Below are 24,354 nucleotides of genomic sequence, written 5' to 3' on the forward strand. Positions count from 1 at the left end.
CACTTCACATACATCATCTCACACATCCTCTCTCTTAGCACTGCCCACTGCAGCATGCAAACTTTACCCAGCTCTCAAGTCTCTGCCTACACGTTTTTCTCTCTGGACTAAAAGAATCTCAGCGCTGCATTGTTTTGAGAGGCCTGCACAGCAACACCCACCATGCCTCCGGGAAAGCCTGAATCAAGATTTAACATCCTGGCTAACTAAATTCAGGCTCATGCCTCTGTAACTAAATACTTCCCAGCACTGGGGACATTTGAATTGCAAAGCCGAATTCAGAGCTCTGGGCCATCTCTGCTGCATGTTAAGTGCACTAGCCAAAAACAAACATTGCAAAGTTTCACCAGTGCTAATAAAAGGAGACATCATGTGAATATTATAGCCTGCCACAGTTGGCTAAGTAAAAAGTCAGTATTTCTTCCTTCTAAAAGCTAGCTTTTGCATTCTCTTCAGGATTTTTCAGTCCTGAAAATGCTTTCAGGAAGACCAGAACAATTAAAGTTTCTTGAGGAACTGAGTTCATAAGAATTTGCCTCCAGAATCAAGATCACCAACAGAGAAATCCTGCTTCTAGTAAATAATAAAAATGCTTTATTGGTTTTGGTACTTTGTAATATACAGGTTGCTAACTCCCCAACTGCTTGCCGACTGCAACTCCAACCTCAATTACAGTGAATTTCTTCTGAAAGCCAAATTGTTTTGAAGTAAAATAACTTAGCAGTAGAGAGGTTTTGTTTTATTTATTGTTTTGTTGCCTGTAGCTGAAAACTATGAACTACTGAAAGGAAGAGAACTAAAACACCCACCTAGTGAACAGCAGCTCCCTGTATTCTTGAGAATTAACCCTCTGGAGACTATGAAAGTAGGTTTCATACAGACCCTATTGTCATATCTTTATAGGCAAAGGCTGGCTAAACCACTGCTAAAATGGCCAAAACCAGAGAATAAAGATGCCTTGACAGCCTGCAACATTCAAGTCTGAAAAAAAACTACCTCCTTTAAAATTCATCCACACACGACAGGTTGTGGCCAGCTCCTGTTCTTGTTACACATGTAGAAAAGGATATAGACCTAGAATAGCTTCATAAAATTAAACCTGCTGTCCCGAAATCTACTGTCCTAATGCTGCTCCTCTTTCCCCAACTTCCCTGATGAGTAAGGGAGAGGAGAAGTGGTTTGGCAAGTGGTCCTTCCAAAGGGTTTCTGCTTCTTGAACGAGCTCATTCCTTTTGATTCCTTAAGGACAGTAGTTTCAGTCTGGAGACTTCAGAGTGTCACAATATCTCCCTAGATCAGGTGAAGCTTCACTTTACCACTACATAGTATTATCAGGAAATACTAATTTACCACCTGCAATTGCTGCTTTCCATTTTCTTCCATTTCAGCTTAATATGGACAGGTCCTTGAGACTTCTATAAGAAGTACTCTGCATCAGTGCTCTCTCTGTTTATCAACAGGATCATTAAGGGACTACAGGACCACTGTAAGCATCAGGCAGTAAATGGATCTCTCCTTTAGGGTGCTGCTCCTTCCCATTCCTTCATCCGAGTTGTGTCTTCTTTCACTTAGAATTTCAGGAACAGTGTCTGTTCTTTGGCATTGCTAGAGGTTCCTGATGATAGGAGCAGTCACCCTGACAGCTGACAAAGCTTTAAAGGGACTCTGTTTCACACAGGAAAGCAGTTTCTAACAAAGGGTTTCCTTATTAGCTTTCAGACTGCTTCTGTGCAGACTAACCACCCGAAAGAAAAATGACAAAGTTACACTTCTCTTAACAGATTGACTTCAACAGTTTACCTTCAGGTACAAATAACCTTTCCCTTGTTGGCTTTTATCAGTTACAGTGTTAAAACTGAAAGGCATTTCCCTAATATTTTGGTTTTAATGTGGGGTGTGACTCTGCTTTCAGCCTCCAGTAGCCTCTAGGAAACAGACCAACATAAAAGATAAAACAGTAATAGATGACTACTTCACCTTTTTTCTTGCAAACAGATAGTGTTGTCCTCCTCCTTCATCCACCAAGGAAACACTGTGGCATGCCTGAACACACAAGCTTCACAGCATTCTACTGATATCAGTGTTGCCCCCATTTTAAAGATAGGAAAATCTGAGGCACAGCAACTTACCCAAGTCTGCAGCAAAGTCTGGAGTTCAACCCAGGACTTCGGACCACGAATCCAGTGCTTAAACTCAGATCACCCGCAGGGTCACAGAAGAAAGGCTTACCTGTGGCTTGCTGTCTGAGGAAAGGTTCGGACGCACGCTCCTGTAACCCTTGGCAGCCAGAGAAGACGGTTGGGCATCCCCATTGGTATCAGTGTTAGATGACGACCTCCAATCATCTACGAGGGGAAGGAAAATTCAGATCACAGAGGATTCCCTCCAGCCACAGGAAAAGCAAAAGGAGGGGACTCTTTTCTTCCTTTTTTTAAATCTTTCCCCGTTTTTTTTTTTTTCCAGGCAACAAGAAATACTTCTAAGAAAGCAACAGAAGCAACAATGTAAGCAGCCAATGTTTGTACCTGTTTCTGAGTTTTCTGGCTCCAGACCTAAGCATTTCAGAGAAAGAAGGGACAGAAGATGTGGGGGTGGAGGATAGGCAAGGGATAGGAGGAAAAGAAAGGGAAAAAAATAAACCATTACATTTACAGAAAGCATGTACCAACTGAAGTTAAGAGTTCAGCTACCTCATCTCACACATAAAATGTTTTCTGACAGTGCTGCCTAATTACCACAGAGACCAGCCCTAAACATGATGCCCTCCTTGTTTCTGACCTTTGTAAACACAAGGCAATTCATTCAGAGCAATGAAGAAACAATTGTTCATTGACATTCTTATTTCAGAGGCAAAAAGGCAGCCCAGCTAGCTACATTCTAAAGCTGCAGCTTGACGTCCAGACACCACAAATTACTGGAAATGTAGGGACTTTGTATTCAGCCATGATACAGGCTATGAAGACGTATCTATCCTTATCAGCATCACTATGTATGATTAACTGAGATAAAGGAAAGCCAACAAATAGATCAAGTTTTGCAGGCTAAGTGCATGTGCATGAACTGAGTTATAAAATACAATGCCACTTTACAATCCAGTCCCTGCAGCTAGATGCATTGCTCTCATCACCTATTTACCCACCTCCCACTGGGCTCCTCCCCACCCCTCTACCCGTTTCTTTTGCTGTTTAAGTTATATGCAAACAGCTCTAAAGTGCATTTCATAAAGCGATTGAGAGAGTAAGCAAAGGAAGTATTAATGAGCTGATTTCCATAGGAATGGGCTCATTGCCATTCAGGCTGCTGGAAATTTATGAAGCCATCAACAGAAAGAAGAGAGGAATGGTGGGGGGTAGGAGTGAAGAAACAGAGAATGGCAAGCATGAAAAGAGGGTAGGTCACGGGCGGAGCAGAATGGGAGGAGAAGACAGAGCAGAAAGTAGCACATAGGGGCTGGAATTAATGGATTTGCCCTTCATCCAACAATACAGTCAGAATCGATGTATGCTTTGCTTTCAAGAGCAAGTTTCACCCCTACCCTCTTAACGGCAAACGGACTTTGGTAGTTCATCCTCTCTGCCAGACCCATGACACTGGCCAGGTTTGTTATGCTTTGCCTGTCTCCTACAATTAAGTAATTATAAGTCTGATATTGAAAGATGGCAGAGTTCTGTGGCAACACTGTTTGTCTGGGACGCTATTCCCACTCCCTTGACAACTCAAGTGAATGCTACAGTGGCAGTAGCACCACTTGGCCTCTCTCTGTTCCACCTCGCGCCTGGGATAAAAGAAGGTGACATGGGCCTGCCAGTTGGGAAAAAAAAAGAAAGAAAAAATAAAAAGAATTTCTGGTGCTCCTGACAGCAAAAGGGAGCTGTAAACAAACTTAAGCCAATGAGTGAGCAGTCATGAAACTTGTACTAGGAGAGAACAGGAGTTGGTCTCCCTCCACTGGTCTGGTTTTTGCAAGAGATTTATGACTATGCTATAGGATTTGGGGCTTTAAATTGTAGCCAAAAAGTCACCCCAAGACCCCGGACTGACCTCAATTTAGGCTACTGTGAGTAACATATTCCAGTTAACCTTCCACCCACTTACTTTCAGGTTGCTCAACATCCTGCGGACATGGTGAAGCGATATTCTGGTTCTCTTCATAGGCTGGAGATACCCGGAGAGTCACAGCTCCTTTTCCACTGCAGACTTTAGTGGGATCCGTTTCTACAGGAAATGCACATGCACAGAGGAGACACATTGGAACAGATAATACAAAGCTATTAGGAGCCATCAGAGCTCTAAGGAGTAATTTTAGCATGGCTGCTTCTGGGTGAATCAATCTAGTAATGTTTATGCAGATGATGATTAGCTCTGGATTTAAAGCATTGAGAAATCAAAGCAGTTTCATATTCATGTAACTGATGAACACAGAACTAAGTTCTGAGTCAGTGTAACAGAGCTAAGAAAGGAGGAAGAAAGGATGAATGTTTGAACCAAATTTCATGGTCCATTTGCTTTATTTGGTCTGCTTTGTGTGGAGATACTGTACTAGCAAGGATATTCTACCATTACACCTATGGCTTTTCTATAGAGATGTCCCAGGGGTATAAAGCAATATGATTTGTGTGCTGAAGCCTTAAAAATGCCTTTTGTACACGACTGAAAGAGAAAAAAAAAGTCTTATGACCACTGGTGGATAAAATCTTGTAACTATCCTGAATATGATCTAAAGGCAGGGCACTGAAAGTCACCTCTTTGCCACCTCCCCTCGTTTCACGGCAGTGTTTCACCTTCTGACATAGCAACCCAAATCCCAAAAACCAGAAGGGAGATTTTACATATAGCTGTTTAGATCACCTTGTGAGTCAGACACCAGATCATGCCAGCATCCTTGCTGAGGCCCGATTCAGCACAGCTTCTGTGCAGGCTTACCTTTGTGCACTTCAGTCCACGGATTTGGGGTTTTTTCCTCCTGTCATCCTATTAAGTAATAACAAACCAGTACTTCAAGGCTATCTTCCTGCCCTTACTTAAGATCCTTCTGGAGAGTTGTTTCCTCTAAGATACCAATACAAACAATAAGCCTAAAGAGTGTCTCACTTATCCAAGCTGCTTCCACAGGAAAACACCTCCCCTTTCACATGCGCTATTATTACTGCCACTAGACTTCACTTGGACCTACCTAAACAGAAGTGCTAGTCCTACCACAACACCACAGAGCGAGCCTGAGGAGGCCCTGAGCATGTGCTGTGTTACACAAATGACAACATGATGATTTTTATTTTTATGCAGTGAGGATCACACTATCGCTGCATGGGGAGGGATGCAGCTCCTCTCTAGGAACTGTTATTATAATGAAAGTTATGCCCTCAGACTGGACAGAGGGGCAAAGGCCGCTGCATATTGCCCAGCCAACAGCCCGTGTTTGTGCAGATCAATACTCCCTGGCTGATTTCAGTAAGATAAAGTCCCATTAAATCCACACCAGTACAGTGCCAATAGACAATGACAATGCCTCAGCTAAGGTTGCAAAACACACAAACCACAGCCAAGGTGGCCACAATATAGGGAAACATTCATAGTGCCAGACAGACAACAGCAGTAAGGGGAAAGACTCAACAAATGTCAAACACTTGGCTCACATTGAAAGCCTTCTACGCTGGAATCACCGCAGTTCAAGCTTTTACATGGGCTTCCAATGCTTTAGAGGTTTCACAAAAAGCATAGCTTCAACTCCATACTTAGGACTGGAAAAAGGATGGAATAAGTAAGGAATCAGATGATACTTTCCTACAGTTCAGCCTTTAGTTAATTTAGGCAGCATTGAGGCAGGCTCTGTGAGGAGAAAGACTATCCACACAGACATATCAAATGCTGCTCCATCCTTAAATATATCACATTTGCACCCACACCACACAACTGATCATGCTTTAAGGTCACCCACATGCCTGGTGAAGTAGAAGCTGACTTTCCCTGACTGATTCTTGCATGATCCAGATAGGGTTAGGATTCCTTTTGCCCAGAAGTCCAGCTCCAGCTATCGTGCCCATCCAAACCGCACAGCACGCAGCCCAAGGACTCTACAGGCTCACTTTCGAACCAGAGGACAAAGGTTTAAAATCTAGGACTCCAGTTTCAAGAGTGCTGTAACCCTGAGGCACAGACATGCTGTTGGGAGTCACAAGGTCTGATTTAGACACCCACAGAGAGTGCAGGGTAGCTGTTCTCCTATGCTCCTACACCTAGACTACTTTCACAGGCACAGGAGGGAAACGGAAACACTAAGCAGCCAAAAAAAAAAGTTCAAAAATAAAAAAAAAATATTTTGAAAAGGTTTGAAAAGAAAATATTGTCAAACTATTTCAATTTGGGAGAGGAAGACAAATAGATGTTGAATTCCCTCACATTTTAGGTTGAATGATGGAAAACAAATCTGAATCTCTCAGTATAGAAATCCAGCAGACGGTAATAAACACGACATTAGCACTATACTAGTTCTCCAACAGAGCACATGTGTGACAGATTAGGAGAGACAAGTAATATCAGCTAGACTAGTCTGACTGTTCAAATCCAGCAAAGCACAAAAATAATCTCGTACTTTTAGTGGGAAAATATGTTCTTGGGGAGGAGGTGAGACAGCCTAACAGCCTTATTTATCCATATAAAGATTCTGTAAAGTCAGTGTGCATACACAAAACCAAAACCATCCCACCAATGTTGAACTACATCTGAACCTGTAAAATATCATCTCTGACATCTATATACTTTCATAAAGACTAAAGATATGCAGGAAACATTCTTTGGTTCATCAGGAGTTTGGTTCAAAATGAGACTGTAATAACAATATTATTCATAGCCAAGCATTAGTAGAAAAGCTTACAATAATCCCATATTCAAGTAGACACAATCATGACTGCAGAGGAGCAGGATAGTTGAGAACAGTGTATTGTGCCATTAAGAGCTAACTTTATTACCTACTGATGAAATCTACAGCTCTGGAAACAGTGAGAAGAGGATGAAGCTGAAAATTAGCCAAAGTGTATGGGTGAAGCAGAAACAGAGAAAGAGAAGAGAGAGAAGGGAAGAGAAGGATGGCCAACTAATGCATGGCGGGGGGAGGAAGGAAGAAGATACCTGTAGGCAGCACTAGGTGAGGAGAACTTTTCACTTTCTTCACAGGGATTATTTTAACGGCAGAAATAGAGCGTGTACATAAAGGGACGTCAACAGCTGCAAACACAAAAGTGTAAATGGCACATCCAAAAAGGGAAGAACAGAGTTTGGGAAGCATGCCACAAAATTTTCTAATGTACTTGGAGACACAATAGCAGGAAATTTCAAATACAAAAGCAGTCCAGAGAGCAGTGATGCAGCCGTTAAAAATATCCCTTCGTTCACCCTAATTCAGGACGTGTCTGGTTTATGCCGCATACAAAACTGCTTACTGAATTGACTAACTGCTGACTGCGACTATGCTGCAGGCAAAAAGAATCTGGAAGCATTAGTTTTTAGAAGTCATTAAAAAATTTTAGTGCAATCATTTAGCTGAGATACACTACATGCAAAAATAAAAATGCTAAGTTAACACGAATATGGCTCAGTTAAAACAAAACGAAGTGAAAAAACAGGGATTGAAAGGTTGAGAGAGGAACATTAAACCAGCCACATTACACAAATTCTGAATTTTATGGCACATATTTTACAAGTTCAGCAGCAGAAGGAAGTGAAACGTGAAATAATCTTCAAAATAGTCCCATGTCAAAGGGTAGCATTGAAATACCCATTTCAGAAAAAAATTCATCAATTTAAACAGTAAATTGAAGGGACTTCTACTGGACTCCATCAGGTAGCACAATAACAACACTACATGTAGTAACACAGGGGAAAACCATACATTGCACTGTGCAAAATTCTAGCAATTGTTACAAAACTGTCCAAAACATCTAGTACTTCCTCTCTCCAACTCTGTATTGCAGCTAATGTGGAACTCTAGTTTATTTTTTAAAACAAACAAACAAATAAATGAGGGAGAGGAGGTCGGTGGTAAAAAAAGGCAAAGGCAAAACTACTCAGAGGTGAAGCTCAACAGGACCTGCCAACATAAACATCTTGTAAATCATGGCTCCACCACAAGTTGAGTTGTGCTCTTAATTTCTGCAGAGCCAGGATTTTCTCCTTTAAAACCTATTCGTTTTCTGCACAAATTAACTGGAAATTGCTAGATGCCTCCTCACATTCCACGCCATCTCTCTCAGGCCTGCAAAATCAGGAGTAAGAGAATCACACTTCTAATACTTTACACACCCAGACTGAGCACTGGGCCAGCCCGAGAGAGGCACTGACATCAGGGTGGTGTGGACACCCCCTCTTGTGGCAGATCTTTCTGGTCCCTAGTAAAACTGGAAAGCACAGGCTTCACCAACCTAGAAATGGGTTCTTAAGCAAAAGGATAGGGGAAGAGCTTGCTAGAATTTTTTCAAATCTCATAAAACCATTAGTTTTTCATTTGATGGGATTGTTTTAAATTCCTCTTTTACAAAAGAGGAACATAAATCAAATCCTGTGCTCCATGTTTCTCCCTGAGCACTGGAGACCCTGCAAATAGAATAGATCCCAAATCCAGACAGCCTGTGGTTTAGGAAACAACTCTGATTCTGTTCTGCTCTGTAACTTGACTGAATTCATCCATCCATAATGCAGTCAGAATGCTAACCACTGTAAGAAGCCGTCAAAGGAAAAGAAAGGAAATGAAACCAGCAGAAAACCAACCCATACAACCACACACTTTCACCCTGCCAAAACACACACCATCACTACACAATATTGAATGCTATCAAGTGCACTGCAAAGCTGTTGATATTAGCATGAAGACTGGTTTGTTTAGATAAGTTTGGGTTTTAAATTATTGTTGCTAATGACAGATTTTTTAAATTACTTAAATGATTAGTTCCTGCCCTTTAATCCTGGGCTCAAACATTCAGCTCCCACCAAAGTTAACAGGATTCACACACAGGCACCCACAAACGCATGCTGTCTAAACACACTAAGATATTGATTCACAGGTGCTTACAAGTACCACAAGTAGTGCACAGCTTTCCTCAAAACAGCACTAAAAATATATAAAGAGGAAAATCCAGCCTGCCACCTTTAAGAGACAAAGAACACTTGTTCAGCTCAGAAATGCTGCTGCTGCTGCTGGCATGGTGCAACACAAGGCTTTTCTTGTATCAGTTGCCAAGTAGACTAAATCTGGAAACGCCTGCTGTAGTGAATGTCCGGAGAAATCAACCACATCACACAGTTCACGTGCAGGGGGAGCTGCAGAGACATCTCTGATGCTCTTAACCCACCTTTTTCTTGTCCATTGCTGCTCAGCCCATTGACAACAGCTTTTGCAACATCAACTTCTTCGTGTTCTGTAAGACAAATGAAGAAGCAGATTACGTCTGGGTTAAAACCTCTGCAACTGAATTTAACCTCTGACTATGAGGGGATGGCATGGGTCAGCACTGTTTGACTCACGAACTAGGAAATATTCCTACTATCTCAGGAGATGTTGCTTGGAGACAAATTTCCCTTGAATGACATCTCCGTTTCTCCTTTCCCTTTGCCTACCTGGATTGCAGCCTCTTTGAAACAGGGACTGTCTCTGTATGTGCATATGGCATCTGACTCAGTGATTACGTTTTCAAGAGAGAATTTTCAAGTCTGCAATGTCCTCAGCTTACCTGAATAAAACTAGTTCTTGTAAACTCAGAGAAACACAGAAAATAGTGCTAGAAAGGACCTCCAAGGGTCATCTAAAGCCATATTCCTGACCCATGGCAGAAACAAACCTACCTCTGTCACTGCTGACAAATGTTTGCCTAACACAGTCTTACAAACTTCCATCATCACCCTAAAGCAACCTGCTCCAGTGTTTTACAACCAGGAAGCTTATCAATGCTTAAGTCAAATTCCCAGCTTATGTTTTTTAGACCCCATTAGTCTCCTAGCTTTCCTCTGGACTCTCTCCAAATGGTTCACATTTTTCTCGAAATGTGGTGCTAAAAACTGGACCTGATAGTCCAGCTGAGACTTGATAAGGCGCTAAAATCAAACAGGAATATTATTCCACAGCTCCTACATACGGCACTTCAGTACGGTGTCTGCTTTGTTTCTCACTCTGATTTAGCCAGTTACCCAGACAAGCCCAGAAGTTTTCCTCTTCCTATCCAGCTCCCATTTCCTGGTCCCTCATTTTCCTTTGAGCAACTGATTTTTCCTATCCAGATGTCAAATTTTGCATTCACCCTTACTAAAACATATTATATTCTTTTAGATTTTTTTCAGATAACCAAGAATTTCAAATTCTTGTATTCTAAAGGGAAAGAAGCTAAAGGGACTTACTCCAGGTCAAGATGTTTCTTATAATTTTTTAAACATTATGGGCCAAATTGAAACAACAAACATGATGCCAGGGCACTTTTTACTACAAAACCATTCTGCTGGTGCCTTAATAGTCAGATTCCCCGAGCTTTCAAGGGTTGTGACTCTTTTCTCAGAGGCAGAAGAGTCAAAAGGAAAAAAAAAATAATTGCACCAGAAACAGACAGGAATATTTCTAGCAATAAAAACAAATGCCAATGAGGGCAAGTGGAAAACAACACAGACTTACCAGAGCTCATTGTGGCAGAGTGACTTGCCCGTTTCACTTCTGGATTTTGTTTACCTCTGTTTAAAGTGAAAGGGTGAATGGTTACAATACGCTGGACATGATGCTGGAAATTCATCAATAAAAGTCAAGGTAATAGTCACAGTTTGTTAAAAAAAAAAAATTGTATTTTCAAAACCCAAATGGATTTAACCACTAGTCACATTTTTTGCTGATAATTATCAGAAATTAAAGAGTATTTCCACACAATACAGATACTACTTTCAGACTTTAAGAATAAGCCTCAGTATTAAATCATGATGTACTGATTAAAGCCTAAGAGTTTATATATGGCAAAGTGCACATCTGGCTAGCTTCTAATATATAAAATGTACATCACCTTTAAGAAAAAATAAAATCTCACTGAGACTAAAAGCTTTATGCTAAAACTCTCAACTGAGACCACTACTAGACTTCAAGGCAATCTGTTGCTCAGATCAAAGTCCTTTAAAAGACGTTACAATATAGAAGAGAAGTATTTGTCAAAATGCATATTCACTTCTGCACCAACCATTTCCACCCCTGCAGTGCCACTGGTATTTTCAGGATCAGACTCCAGTAAGCGAAACTTTAAAATTAGAAGCTTTAATCCTCCTGGGACCAAAGGTAGTAAAATTACCAACCCAAGAGAAAAAATACCAGACATAGACCAGAGGAGGAAAAAAAGTCAATTTTCATGGTCATGACAGTCTACGGTGGACAACTGTGGGCCTGTTCATACCCAGTGCTCACTCCTGTTGGGGGGACCTGATACCTGCAGAAAAAAGGGTTTCAATGACACACCACAGATGTTGGTTTGAATAGTCAAAAAGTGGCATTTCTACAAAACAAGTCTGTGTTTGCCAAGATGTCTCAACTCTCTAAAAGTCCTAGGTTGAATTACAAGTCCTTTAACTGTGTTCCAATCTTTTCTCCCCTCAAAAGTTAGCGCTAAAGAGAGTAAGTTCAAGTGTAACTCCAGCCAATTAATGGCTTCCATGACACAAGTAGAAATAGTTATCTGAAGCTTCCAAATAATGTATAAAGAAAGACCCTAATCTGTGCAGTACAGGGAAAAATTGCTCAAAGAAATAAGAAACTAAACAAGAGAGTTGGAGATACTGGTTTTCCTGTTACATGAACTGGAGACAGCAGTGGGACATTGTAAGAGGTGGAAATTGCCTTCAGGGAAATGAATTCGCTCTCTTGCCTCAAGCATCCCCACTTCTTAACTATCACTTGTTTCATACCAGCCAGAATATAATGAGCATGTTCAACAGATACTGAAAAGGAAAGAAAAAAAACTTCAACAAGCAAACATAGTAACAGTAAAACCAGCCAATATCTGGGCTCTCCAGTTTGCCACCCAAGCAACAGTTGCCAACATGTAATTATTTAAATATTTTCTTATTAAAATATCCACATAAGATATACATTGTGTGTTGGTGAAGGTTCAGCATAATGCAGCCTAACTGCAGGCTGTTTGCAGTAAAACACAGCGCAAAGTGGAGGGCGCAGTCTAAAACCAATCAACAACAAAAGCCAAACCCAACTTAAAGATCTGCTGCCTGACTTTGCCTGCCCATACAGTATCCACTGCCTGTTTCCACCCTTTCATATTAGCAGTAAGTACCCTAAAATAGTAACTGTTGACACAGCCTGAAAATTTATACAAATGTACTTAATAATAATGGTCTTTCTGATCTCTGTACGTTTCAGTTACAGAAAGGTGCCTTAGTTAAAGCAAAGCAGAAAGAAACAGGCTAAAACGGTAGGCTATGCAGGCTGAGGAGGTTGGTAGCAATATTATGCTCTTCTACATATGGAAAATGGTTATGAGCTAAACTCACTGGATACAAGTCCCTCCATAGGGCAGGGAGAAAACTACAAGAAGGGGCAGTACTGCAGCGCCAACTCAGCTTTAGGATTAAAGCCATTCTGAAGCTGAGGAGGTTGCTGGTACCCAGAAGCTTTGACTCAGTCCTCTCCATAGGCTTCATGCAAGTCAACAGAAAGTTTCTTCTACTCCAAGAATCCCCAAAGGCTGCATGCTTTTCTCTGGTATACAAGATAAAAAAGATGGGGGGTGGGCAGGGAAGTGTATTACCTTCTCAGGAGAGGAAAGAGCTCACATGCCTGGGCAAAGGCAGGGTCCGCTGCTGCTGCAAGCACAGAGCAACACAGGTCCCCTTCCACAACAGCAGTATCTGAGCAATTAAACTTGTGATCCTATGCTTTACACTCTTTAAACTGTCTCATCTCTGTTTAGAAGCAGTGACATCACAACTGCCATAAAACTCTGATTTCAGTGATGTCTTTTTGATTCAAGAGTCTTGACATTGCTTATAGTGTGAAGCACTGGCCTTCATCGCATTAAGGAAAGAATTCACACTAAAAAAGCACAATTATTTTGCCTTGAAAGAATAAATTGCTTTTCACAAGAAGTTACTTGAGGTTAAAAATAAAGTGATAATTAAAGAAGTAAGTTTGCTAAAATTAAATGGAGGAGGTGTACGAACTCATTAGAGCTAGATCTAGAAAAATTACTTTTCCACATATCCCCACACTTACTAGCAATTATGGAATTCAATTAAAATAACAAGCATTTAGTGTTCCCTTACTATGAAACTAATCAGCATTATTCAAGCCCCCAAATGAGCACATACTTAATGCAGGTTCCCATATACAGAACGGATTCAACGTACTCGGGGTGAGCGTAATCAATCCTGAGCGCCTGGGCTGGTGTAACTCCAGAAACTCCATCTAAAAATTTATTGTGACCAGTTGAGGATCTGTGTACAGATTTGCTGCACGCAGGTAGAAATAACTGCTGTTTAGATTGAGGAAATTATGGTGCACATTTGGAGTTGAGAACATGCTTCAGCGCCTTTTTGCATCAGGGCTAAAGAGTTATTGTACGTGTCTCCTATAGGCTTAACCCAGACCATACACTGAAGTCTTATTAGGCCTATCTTAGATCTAAAGCTTCTCCTGGGATCAAACACACGGTCCATCCAGATAGCACATCTGGCTCCACAGCCCCGGCCAGTATAGCAAAGTGTTGCCCTCTGTAACACTTAGGAAGGTACCTGCTCTAAGTCAGTATGCCGTGAGTGTTTCCATGGTATGTTCTTAGACGGAGCAGTGCCTGTCAGATTGGCCAGACAGGATGTCCATAGGCTGTGGGAGCAGGTGGATCTGGAAACATTTGCTGCTGTCAGTTCCCCTTGAGAACTTCCTATAGACATGGTCAAGCCGTTCCTGTAGCTACACATGCAAGCACGCACGAGATCCCTCGTGTCAAAGTTAAAACCAGAGAAACTGGTACTGCCAGATCAGGCAAAACAAAACAAATGCTATTCTTCATCTTCTTCCTCCAAAACCCCGAAGTGTCTCCTTCCAGCTCCCTGCTCTAATCAGCTAACCAGTGTCTTCTTGCCAGACTGGAATTAGGCCTTTCCTGAAATGTGACAGACATAGCAACAAAGGCTTCAAAGCTGCAGACATTCAAAACACAATGAAAGGTAATGAATTCCTCAGGGCATAAGCCAGCAGCTGTAACCCGGAACATGCCAATGGCCATTCGTAACATCCACCAACTCCTTGCCAGTTTGGTCATACCTCTAGACAGATGGATGTTTAGCGCTTCCTTCCTCCCTTTCACCCCCAGCACATTTCTTCCAAGGCTGCAGCTCCTTCCCTACTTGGTGTGGAAAAGAGAGCAGTGTTTTTAGAAGCCTATTTAGGAGGAATGCAGATAAGTGGCAACTACTTCTGCACAGCACTCTCTGGACTATCTCATATGCTTGAAACATTTGCGTACTCCCCCTTACAACAGCAGGGGGTAACAAACAGCTCATTAATAGCTCTGAGCAAGGACACAGACTCTTAAGTCATTGGTATCTCAGCTAAGAGTTGCAGGCGGTGGTTATTTTCGGTGGTCAAATATGCATGTGGGGAAAAGTAATTTCCTTTAATTTCTTCTCTTGTTATTATCAACAGCTCTGATGACTTGCATAGGATTTTAAACCAATTGCTAAACACAAGATGAGCATTCAAAACTTATGGGCAGTTCCCTTATATTCCTGAGATTTGGATTCCTGCTTTACCTTCTCAGTTCTTAGTTTTTCACATTTTCAAAGTTTTTTTTATACAAGAATTTAAGTGTTTTGTGGCTGCACTTAATGAAAAATTAAATTCTTATTTATATTAGTATAATCTAGGAGTTGAGGCTTTTAGCAAAATTGTAAGCTTGCAGACGATCAGCAATCACAAAACTTACTTTTCACTTGGTTAGGTCTCACACATCACTGACCGCACTCCTTTGTTTAGCTCCTCGCTCAGACCCTTTCTCACATTGCCACCAGCGTCCCTGACCCAGATGCTCTGCTCAACCAGCCGTGCCAGCAACGTGAAGCCCCAGATCTGGAAAGTGGGCAAAGGGCTGCAGCCAGTACCTCCTAGCAGGAGGTTCCTCTGCTTAAAGGAACTTGCTGGAAAGCACATCTCCTCTGTACTTCTTACTTTGTATCACATAAAATGTGGCAAGAAAAAAATAACTAGAATACAGGAGGCAGCTCCAGGTTAACCCAGGCAATCAGCTCTCTCTCTATCATTATTGTCTTATCCTGAAATACTGAGAGAAATATGTTGCCTATCATTTTTATTTTAAGAGTTAAAGAACATCCCGTCACTCCTTCAGAAGACATTATGCTCCTAAGAATAAACGTCATGAAAAGACTATGAGTAAGCAAGTGAAGCACACAAAAGAAACATACGAATTTTGTACAAGAAAATAACACTCATGGAAGAGCATGGGGAGGCTAAGACAGCAGAGAGGGAGCAGTGAAAGCTCACCAAACAAAACAAGTGGCAGCATAGAGCATGAACTTAGATAAGGTGTTCTTATAAATAATTGAACTTACAGCTGTTAGAATACATAAACATAGCACACTTCATATGCAGTATTGCTGCTTTTTTTATTTTTTAAAATATGATGCATGCTTGTTTCCTTCCTAATGGGCAAAATTAAGTTATCTGGGGCATATGTGCCAGTTTTTGTGCAATTTAAGAGGAATGTGCCACTTTTAATAATGAAAGTCAAATAGGAAATGTAAACTAGGAGATGCAGCTTTAAGAACTCAGAGATGCTTTTGAATGAAGTCATCTTACAGTCATCAACTTCAGAGTAAACAGAGTTTAGCTGCAACCTGAGTTAACTCAGTTCAAGGTCACCACTTTTGGAGCAAGGGGCTGAAAAGGATCTTGTGGGTCATCAGGCCTACTGCCATGCTATTGCAGGCAACTGTGTCATACAATCCTGTGCAAGAACATTTCACGTTCCAGCACAAACCTGGTAAGCTTTCCTGCCTTCACTGCTACTCCCAGAAGCCTGCTCCAGAACTCATTCCTCTTACGGCTTGAATGCTGTTTCTGATTTGCAACCTAAATTTAATTCATGAACAGCTACAGCTAAATAGTTTTGCACCAACACAATTTTTCTGTTTAAGCAGCTCTTCCTGCTTGCGCTTACTCCCATCTACACATTTTTAGAAAGCAATTGCACCTCTGTGTCTTCATTTCACAAGCTTGTAAACAAGCATTTCCAAAGCAATTGGTCTGCATGTTGTCACCCATCTCATTAAAATCTGTCAAACAGCAGAAGATTTTAAAAGGTTGGCAGTCCAAAGTCTAAACTCTGCTTAATGTCACAGAACCAGAGAGCAAAGCCTACAGCTGACATGCTGAACAGCTGAAAAGCAAAGTTTAAAATGTAAATCAGCTTTTTGGGTCTATTCTAATTCTGACCTGCCTACTAAAAACAGTTCTATGGTCAGTGCTAGTTCAGGTAGTGATTTGATGTCTCCAGGGACCTCCCTGCAAAGAAATAGGCTGAAATAATTTCACATCAACCACTGAACCTTCCTTAGGTGACAATGACTTATACCTGCAGGGCTGTGGGGATGAAAGGCGGCTCCTGCTTGAGCCATCTATCTCCTGCTCTTCTACAGACAGAGGGCTTGGAAAGCAGCCGTCCAGAGAGTTGTTTGGCACAGAGCAGACAGAAGAGTAACTTGACATCCAGTGCATCACCGGTTCCTTAACTGCTTAACTTAACTGCTCTTATCAGTAGTCTTACAGTCAAAAACATTTCTTCTCATGACAACAGATTTTAAGTATGCTGTAACTGGGCTCTGACTTCCTCCCAAGTCTGTCATGACTGCCCTCTGTTTTTTGTATTTGACGGCTGAGATCACAGTGACAGATACATGAGCTGTAGCCCATGTATCACTTGGGTCTGCTAAAGAAACAAAAGCCTTTAGGCCACGTCTATACGTCCAAACAGTTCACACGAGCATTTTACAACTTCAGAAAGAAAAATAAAAATTTCCAAGATTATTTAAAATAAAATTTTATATTCATCTTAGCAGAAGACACACAGCACAGCATTTGAGAGCAGCAGAAGTTCAGATGTTTGCTTAGATTTATCTGAGATATGTGTGCCAACACCTCGTAGATGGAAGCACTTTACAAACAAGCTGATGTACATCCTACACAACAGAGCTCACTGGGCACAGCTCTCGGGCCACCAGCTCCAGAGGGAAAGCTGGAAATGATTTAACAGTATACCACAACCTGGGACCGTTCAGGATACTTAACTGAGTCTCATACAGGAACTGGGTCAGGGAGCATGTAACTACTGAAATTTGGATTTATTTACAGTTAAAGGGTAATTAATTCAATGCCACCAGATTTGCATAAGAGAAATCTTTCACATAATCTGCGGTGACCGCATCCAGCCAAAAGGATGCTGGTTTTGTACTTCAGCTGGAAGAAACAGAAGATTCATTGAGTTCAAGATGTTGTGAGAATACTCACAAGATCTGTGCAGCTGGGGTGCTCTGTGTACTGCACTTAACTCTCTGTACACCTCTGATATTTTAACTCTCTGTACACCTCTCACATGGGGCCACTTGTGCCTTTGCAGAGTAATTGCTGTAAATAAACAGACCCAAATTCCAGAAGCTCTGATTATGTGTCACAATGGATCCATTCAGCTGACCACAGGATTGAGGGAGACAAACACTACACTGCATTTACTACAGTGAATGGCATTCTATAAATACGATCAATTAGATAGTCTAAACAACATCCAGCAGCTTCTCTTGCATGATTTTGTATAATAAAGACTAAAAAGGCTGTCTTCACCTCTCACACACTCTCAAACAGTGAAGTAGTAAACAAGAGGAAGTTGCATTAAGTAGTAACACTAATTAGAGGTTGAGTAGTGTCACAGAGTTCAAATCCAGATTACAAACACTGCAGAAAAATGAGGGTAGAGAGAAGATTCTGATGCACCTGACATATAAACCACATACTTGAATGTTCAGAATCCCTTATATCATCCCAGACACAGCCCAAGATTCCCAGTTGTGTAAGGCAGAGAAATTGCACAGGCATTAATGAGTGCTCACTGTGGCAACCACACCAAATATTAATTTTTAATTATGACCTCTACTAGCACTAGCTGTTTTGAAGCTCTGCACAAATTCTCACTAAGCAACAGCTAACACTTTTCAAGGTATATAGGTGATACTCCTATTTTATGTAAAAATGGAAGATTCAGGCCTCTATTCTATGCAACATTCGAAATCAGCTGAGCTGGCACGGTATAACAAGGTGCACATATCAGTCTTACAGGTTGCTTTTTATAGATTCAGAATAAGCAAAACCAGTTTGTGAGTTGGTCTCGTTTACATACAACTGCAATGATCTCCGGTGAACCACATAAAGCTCAGTCTAGCCAACGCAGGAGCCAGGCATACAATATGCCAATACACCTTTGACAAGCCTCGGGGTGCACATTGAAATTAGATGGGGTCATTCTCCTTAGCCTTTGCCAACCTGGAGGCATTGCTACACTGGACAGATTGCCAGGGAACTGATTCATGTACCTGAATATCAAGCACAAAAGGTCCCTGCCAAACCCAGAAGGCTGGTCAATGTCAAGCAAACCCATGCCTGCCAGAGAATTCAGGCTGGAGCGCTGACTTGCTAGCCTTGTTGGATTGTGCCGCCTCTGAAGTTACCTGCATGCTGGAATGAAGAACACAGTGATTGCTCCTCTACTCAGTACTGAAAATGCTCTGTGAAAACTTATCTGCTGGGTTAAGCAACAGTCTGATATTTAAAGTATCTCCAGAAATAGCAGAAAGTCACATTCCAGGAGCCAATCCTCATCTTCACTTCCCTCTGACTCTTCTAGCCTCAGGTGACCAATGAGAACTCCATATTCGTTCTCATCACTTTCATTTTAGCAACAGCCTCAGAATCAGCATTCAGGAATTGCTTTCAATTGCTCCTTCCCATAAAAATAGTCAGGAGAAAGATACAGTCATTGGAGTAAGGAGGCAAGGACCTGCCCATTTCCCTTAACGAGAACACAAACCCATGTAATAACTACCTTGATATCTCCTCTCCTTTCAAGCAGCAACTGGAAATGCCTATCCAAATAAAAGAAGCAAACTGAAAATCAGTGTGTACTGCCCCAACAGACCTACCCACTCAGTGCACATCAGCATACATCAGTGGCATGTAAAGTCCTGGGAGTTCAGCTGACAGCAGCTCTAGAAGAGCTAGCTTTGACTAACTGTGACTAAAAAAAAAAACATAGTAGTGTCCTTACCTTGATTCAGGCTTTTCAGTTAATGGTGCCATTTTCTTAGTCCCTTGATTTCACTCCATAAGAGGCACGAAAGAGTTAAGGAAACCTTTCACTATGTTACCCAGTCACTTGGCTGCTGAGGTGTAACAAGAAATTTGTAGAGGCATCTCCCTCTCTCTCTCTGGCATCCTTAAATACTTTGCTCCTCCTACTGCTGTGCTTTAATTAGCCAGTTGGTTCTTAGTCACCCCATTCTGTCACTAGGCTTGCTCACCATCAGCCACCCCCACCCAGCCTGCCTGTCACTCCCCTGCCACTGTCATCATGAAAGACACTGACTCTTCCCGCAGCTCTGGAGCTGGGGAAAGGAAAGAAAGTTTGGAGGTGACACTCCATGGTAGCACAGGTATGGGATGCGCTTCAGGAGGGAAGTGACAGGCAGACCTTGAATAAATATTAATAAAAGTACAGAGAAAGTACTTGAAAAAGCACTCTTTTTGGTGGTTTTTTTGGTTGTTGTTGTTGTTTCGTATTTGTTTTTTTGAACCAGACAGTAATCTGCTTGTCAAGGAAGGCATCTTTTCATTAGCAATAGACATGGCAGATCCTATTTCAATGGGTAGGAGTTGAAGGGGCAGCTAAAGTTTCTGCACTTGGCAGCTGAAATTTGTAGCATAAATACTGACATGACACAAAGGGAAACAAACTGCTTGCATGGCTATTACGTATTATAATATATAGCATTACATATTATATGCTCACAGACATCACAATAGGCATCAAAGGAGCTTTTAAGCCACAAGCTGCACCAGGGTGTCCCTAGAATGGAGTGTCCCCACCACAGTGCAGCCTGGCATCCCTTCAGGCAGTCTAAGACTCGCACTGGAGTAGAGGTGGTGCCAGCTTTTAGGAGGGTGAGGGCATAGCCACACATCCCCAGGTCTAGGCAGCCTGTTGGTAAGGAAGGTGAGGAGCAGCACAGGATCACCCTTCCTTCTGCAGTGAATGTCTATGGAACAAACGCCTGTGACCAAGACTTCCTGACATCAGATCTTGGAGGTTGGTTCATGCAAGACCAAGTGGTAGCTTAATAGTGGAAATAATTTGAAGGAAACCCTCAAGTTTCTTGGTACTGTCCTTTGTCACTAGAACACAGCAACCTGTGCACCAAGCACGGCTGGCTTTCATGACAGACACACCAGAGTGCCTCTGTCTGCAGCCTGTCTCTGGATTTTGATTCCTCAAATATGCATGTACAGGCATTGATCTGCTGCCAAACTCACAGATTTAAAAAATGTACTGTAAATTATTGCAAAGGGAGCATCTCAGCACTCAAACATGACCTAGAAAACAACACAGATAGCAGAAGGCGTAGAGCAAAGGTTATTGAGTGGATCAACGCTTAACTCTAACTTCAGATTATTTCAGTAAAATGCTAGTGAAGGACATAGAACAAAGGTCTCCAAATATGTACACTCATAAACCCATACTGATGCACCCTGAAATGCAGACTGAGGTTCTGTCAGCAACACAAGCTCTCCTTTTTACTCCCAAATAAACCTTTTAGCTTCTCAATACTTACCTCTCCTCAAATGAAGTATTTAATTGTTAGCTAATCTAGGCACAATTTTGACTTGGCATATTGGCCAAGGGGCCCGAAGAAGTTGGAAAATGCTGCTCTTACTTCATTTAAGACCAACCTCATATCTCAGTGGGAACATACCACTGGTAGTTCTAATTAGACTAAACAAAGGGCCCCCAAGCCCACATTTACTACCACGTCCCAAAAGGCTAATGCTGGGGACAGCTTATATCTGGGGTTTTGGTTTCATTTAATTCAGCAGATATCACAGGCTATTCACAAAACTCAGGTCTGGGTCGAGGTTTAGACTCCAGGCCCTTTAGAAGTCAGGTGAATTTGGTCTGGGTGGAGGAGGAAGTGGGTTATTTCAGATATATCAACAATCAGAATACAGTATGATGGAAAACAGTATGTTTTGAATGGGCAGACCCTACTGTCCTCTCTGGAAAAAAAAAAAAAAAAACCAAAAAAAACAACCCACAAACCAAAAAAACCCACATTGTTCTCAAAAGCAAACCAGGAGAGCCAACAAAAAACCCCACAACATTGTCCAAAGTAAGCTGTGCAGTCATCACTAGCTCCAATTACTTGAAACACACTTGTTTAGATGACAGTACGCAACAGGAGACCTTCCTGACCACCAGAAGATAGCCTCCTTGATCTCTTTCTCAAGTCTGTTCCGACCACATGCAAGCGTGTCAGTTGGAAGCTCTGCTTGCTGTGCAGCAGGAGTTTATAAACAAGCCCCTGGTAGTTTGTCTTCAGGTAATAAAAATGACCGTGATTAAAATGTTGAGAGATTATACTGTAAAAATAACAGCTAGCGAACGAAAGAATAGAACCTAGGGACAGGCAAAGTAGGGAACCATCCACGGGCTGGCCCAGGTTCAAACTTAGACAGGAAAGTTCAGGTCAAGGTCTGGGTCTGAAACACTTCTGGTCTTTGCAGGAACCAGCTTAGACAACCTTCAAACAGCTTGTTAAGGAGGAAGGAATTTCTGCTACAGACAAGCTCTTGGATGGAAAATGGAATTTTCACTGAATTTTCTGTTCCACTTGGGTGAAGGGAGAACAGCAAGCTTTGCACGGCTGCACAGTCACATAGCTTTGTTGTTTCCAAACCGAACCTTAAATGCAAGATATAAAGCTTTATGAAGGGCTGCTGCTTTACCATGAACCCACAGGAATAGCATACAACCCATTGCAATTTTCCTGGCACTTACTGCTGCACAGTCACTGCTGTATTTCCCCCCTATAATAACCATATCTTTGCAAAAGGCAACATCACCATAACAGCTGAAGGAAGGAGCAAAAGGGACAAACCAATTCGCACAACAAAGGAAGTCTTTGGCATAACAGGGGCAGATGCCAGTTCTAGGATGTTCTGGAGTGCTGCTCTAGCCACTGCACAAGCCTGCCCTCCTCACGTCTGTTTTGCTCCCAAAGTCATACATAAATCCTCTCTCTGCAGGGAATGGGTTGTTCTGGTTATAAGCTAACCTGGAAAGTTTATTGCACAATCCATATAGTTTTTGCGTTTTGCTAAATGCCACAGAGCCATACTTGTTCTTTTATGCCACCCCAATATGCCATGGGGCTGTGCCCTCCAGCTGTCAGAGGAGGTCAAAGAGGTGCCGTGACATGCAGTTTAGAAAAAAAGGTAGTTTTGGTAGATGCTAAGTAAAAAGTGACTGAGCTTACTTCGTTCTGCAGATGGAGGAGGAAGAGAAGCAAACTTACATCATGCTCATGCTTTTACTTCAATTCCCTCTGAGTTATGGGGTTTGAACTGCAAAACAAAACTCAGCCAAAATAACATGCTATTGCTAGAGTTCCACCCAGTACTGTGAACAAGCACAAACTCATTCACCCAACATCCTCGCCCTGCTGGGGTGGAGCCCAGGTTCCGGTTAGGATAGTTTTACAGCACCCTCCCTGCTATCAGAGAAGAGCTCTAGCTTGCCCCAAAGCTCCCAACACCTGAATCCCCTTAAATGCCTCAGACCTCAGCCTGAACTTGGCAGCTGAGTCCTCCCCAGCTGAAAGCTATGGGAACCAGTGCCACCAGACAATAAAATACTGCAGCCAGCAGCTCCCTACTCCAGCCCCTACTGCAGCCAGGTAGCTTAGTGCAGCTGCGCAAGGACTCAGGTAGCACTTACGGCTGAATCTGCATGGCATGAAGGGGTTCAGATTGTCATCAGAGACAGAGCAAATCTCCTTCTAAAGATGTATATAAGCCTTTTAAGAGCTCCATATAGGAACTTAATCTGCCAGAAGAAGCAAGTTTGCAAGGCCTAAAGAGGGCAGAAGTAATTAAGGGCTAGCAAGAGGCTCTTGTAACAATAATGTATTAATCCAGTGAAAGCACATAACCTGCTAAGCATACAGAGAGAACAGCACAGGCTACAAGACAAACTCCTAAAAAAAATTCTCAGATGGCTGAGAAAAGCAAATGCATAATTTGGCTTCCTTGCTGAAGGCTGAAGAACTGCCCCTAGTGTCCATTCTGGCTGGTGGAGATAGAGGGATATTCAGTAGGCTGGCAACCCCTCATTTAAAACAGGAAAAAAAATATTAGCTAGTATGATTTCTGTTTACCAGGATTTGGGATCTACAGCACCTCAAGGGAGATTTCTGTGAGAGGCATGGCTCCCGCTGCTGCCTTCTACCGACAGGCGAACTCAACAGGAGCTGGAAAGCACTGCCTCACACCAACAGAAGCTGAGAGCGATCAGCTGTTCAGCAGTTACCTGAGTAGCAGTTTCTCCCAGCTCCCACTGATCTGCCACCCTGTTTAAACTCTCATGCATAAAAGGAAGTATAACCTTGCCCATCTACCTCGAAGAGCTGCTGACCCTAGTCCAAGCTATTTTGCGGAATTCAGAATCTGCTAAATACAACACTGCAGGGGAGAAACTTACAGCTTAGCTATGCTTACCCAAGTCCTAAGGAAATTAATGGTAGGTACAGCATGCAATCAACAAAACATGCATCCTTACTCACACATAAGCATCTCCAGCCCTTTGCACCTTGTACTGCCACTTACACTCAGGCAAAACGGAAGCAAAACTTGCATGCTGTGATTTGAGGCATAAGAGCCAAACTGGGGTGTGACACACAAGGAATACGCTCAGTGATCATTGGATTGTGTATGGCAGGAGAACTCAGGCTCAGTTCCTGTACTATAGAAAAACATCAATGACACTTCGTATAACAAGTTTAATTTAGGCCAGAGCCATGCTTACTGATCCAACCAGCATCTCATTCAATGAAGGGCACTGTTGGCTGTGAAGATAACAGAATACAGCCCAATCAATCCTAAAAGCTTTTGTAATGGCACTAGCTGTTTACTAGTGCTCTTAACCTTTGTGCTGTAGAGTTTAAATTAACCTTAAGGTACAGTTAGGACAAAATAGTCTCCTACATGACATGCAAGGAAGT

General features: G+C 42.1%; 1 protein-coding gene across 46 annotated transcripts in view; it reads right to left on the bottom strand.

Annotated features, from left to right (window-relative positions):
* Positions 1-24,354, bottom strand: part of SORBS1 (sorbin and SH3 domain containing 1) — a 173,592-nt gene that overhangs the window by 59,901 nt on the left and 89,337 nt on the right. For 4 of the 46 annotated variants that reach the window (XM_086752669.1, XM_086752677.1, XM_086752683.1 and 1 more), the window contains exons 1-6: positions 19,350-19,461; positions 10,649-10,704; positions 9,342-9,407; positions 7,126-7,221; positions 4,096-4,215; positions 2,230-2,345 (exon numbers count right to left, since the gene is read on the bottom strand). In XM_086752669.1, the coding sequence (XP_086608795.1) occupies positions 2,230-2,345; positions 4,096-4,215; positions 7,126-7,221; positions 9,342-9,407; positions 10,649-10,704; positions 19,350-19,381 (486 nt within the window). In that variant the 5' untranslated portion in view covers positions 19,382-19,461. Of the gene's footprint in view, positions 1-2,229; positions 2,346-4,095; positions 4,216-7,125; positions 7,222-9,341; positions 9,408-10,648; positions 10,705-19,349; positions 19,477-24,354 lie in introns of those variants that run through there. The other 42 variants (XM_086752670.1, XM_086752684.1, XM_086752681.1 and 39 more) reach the window with 28 other exon arrangements.

Source organism: Chlamydotis macqueenii, chromosome 7 (assembly GCF_036417535.1).
Source record: "Chlamydotis macqueenii isolate bChlMac1 chromosome 7, bChlMac1.mat, whole genome shotgun sequence".
Classification (NCBI taxonomy): Eukaryota; Metazoa; Chordata; class Aves; order Otidiformes; family Otididae; genus Chlamydotis; species Chlamydotis macqueenii.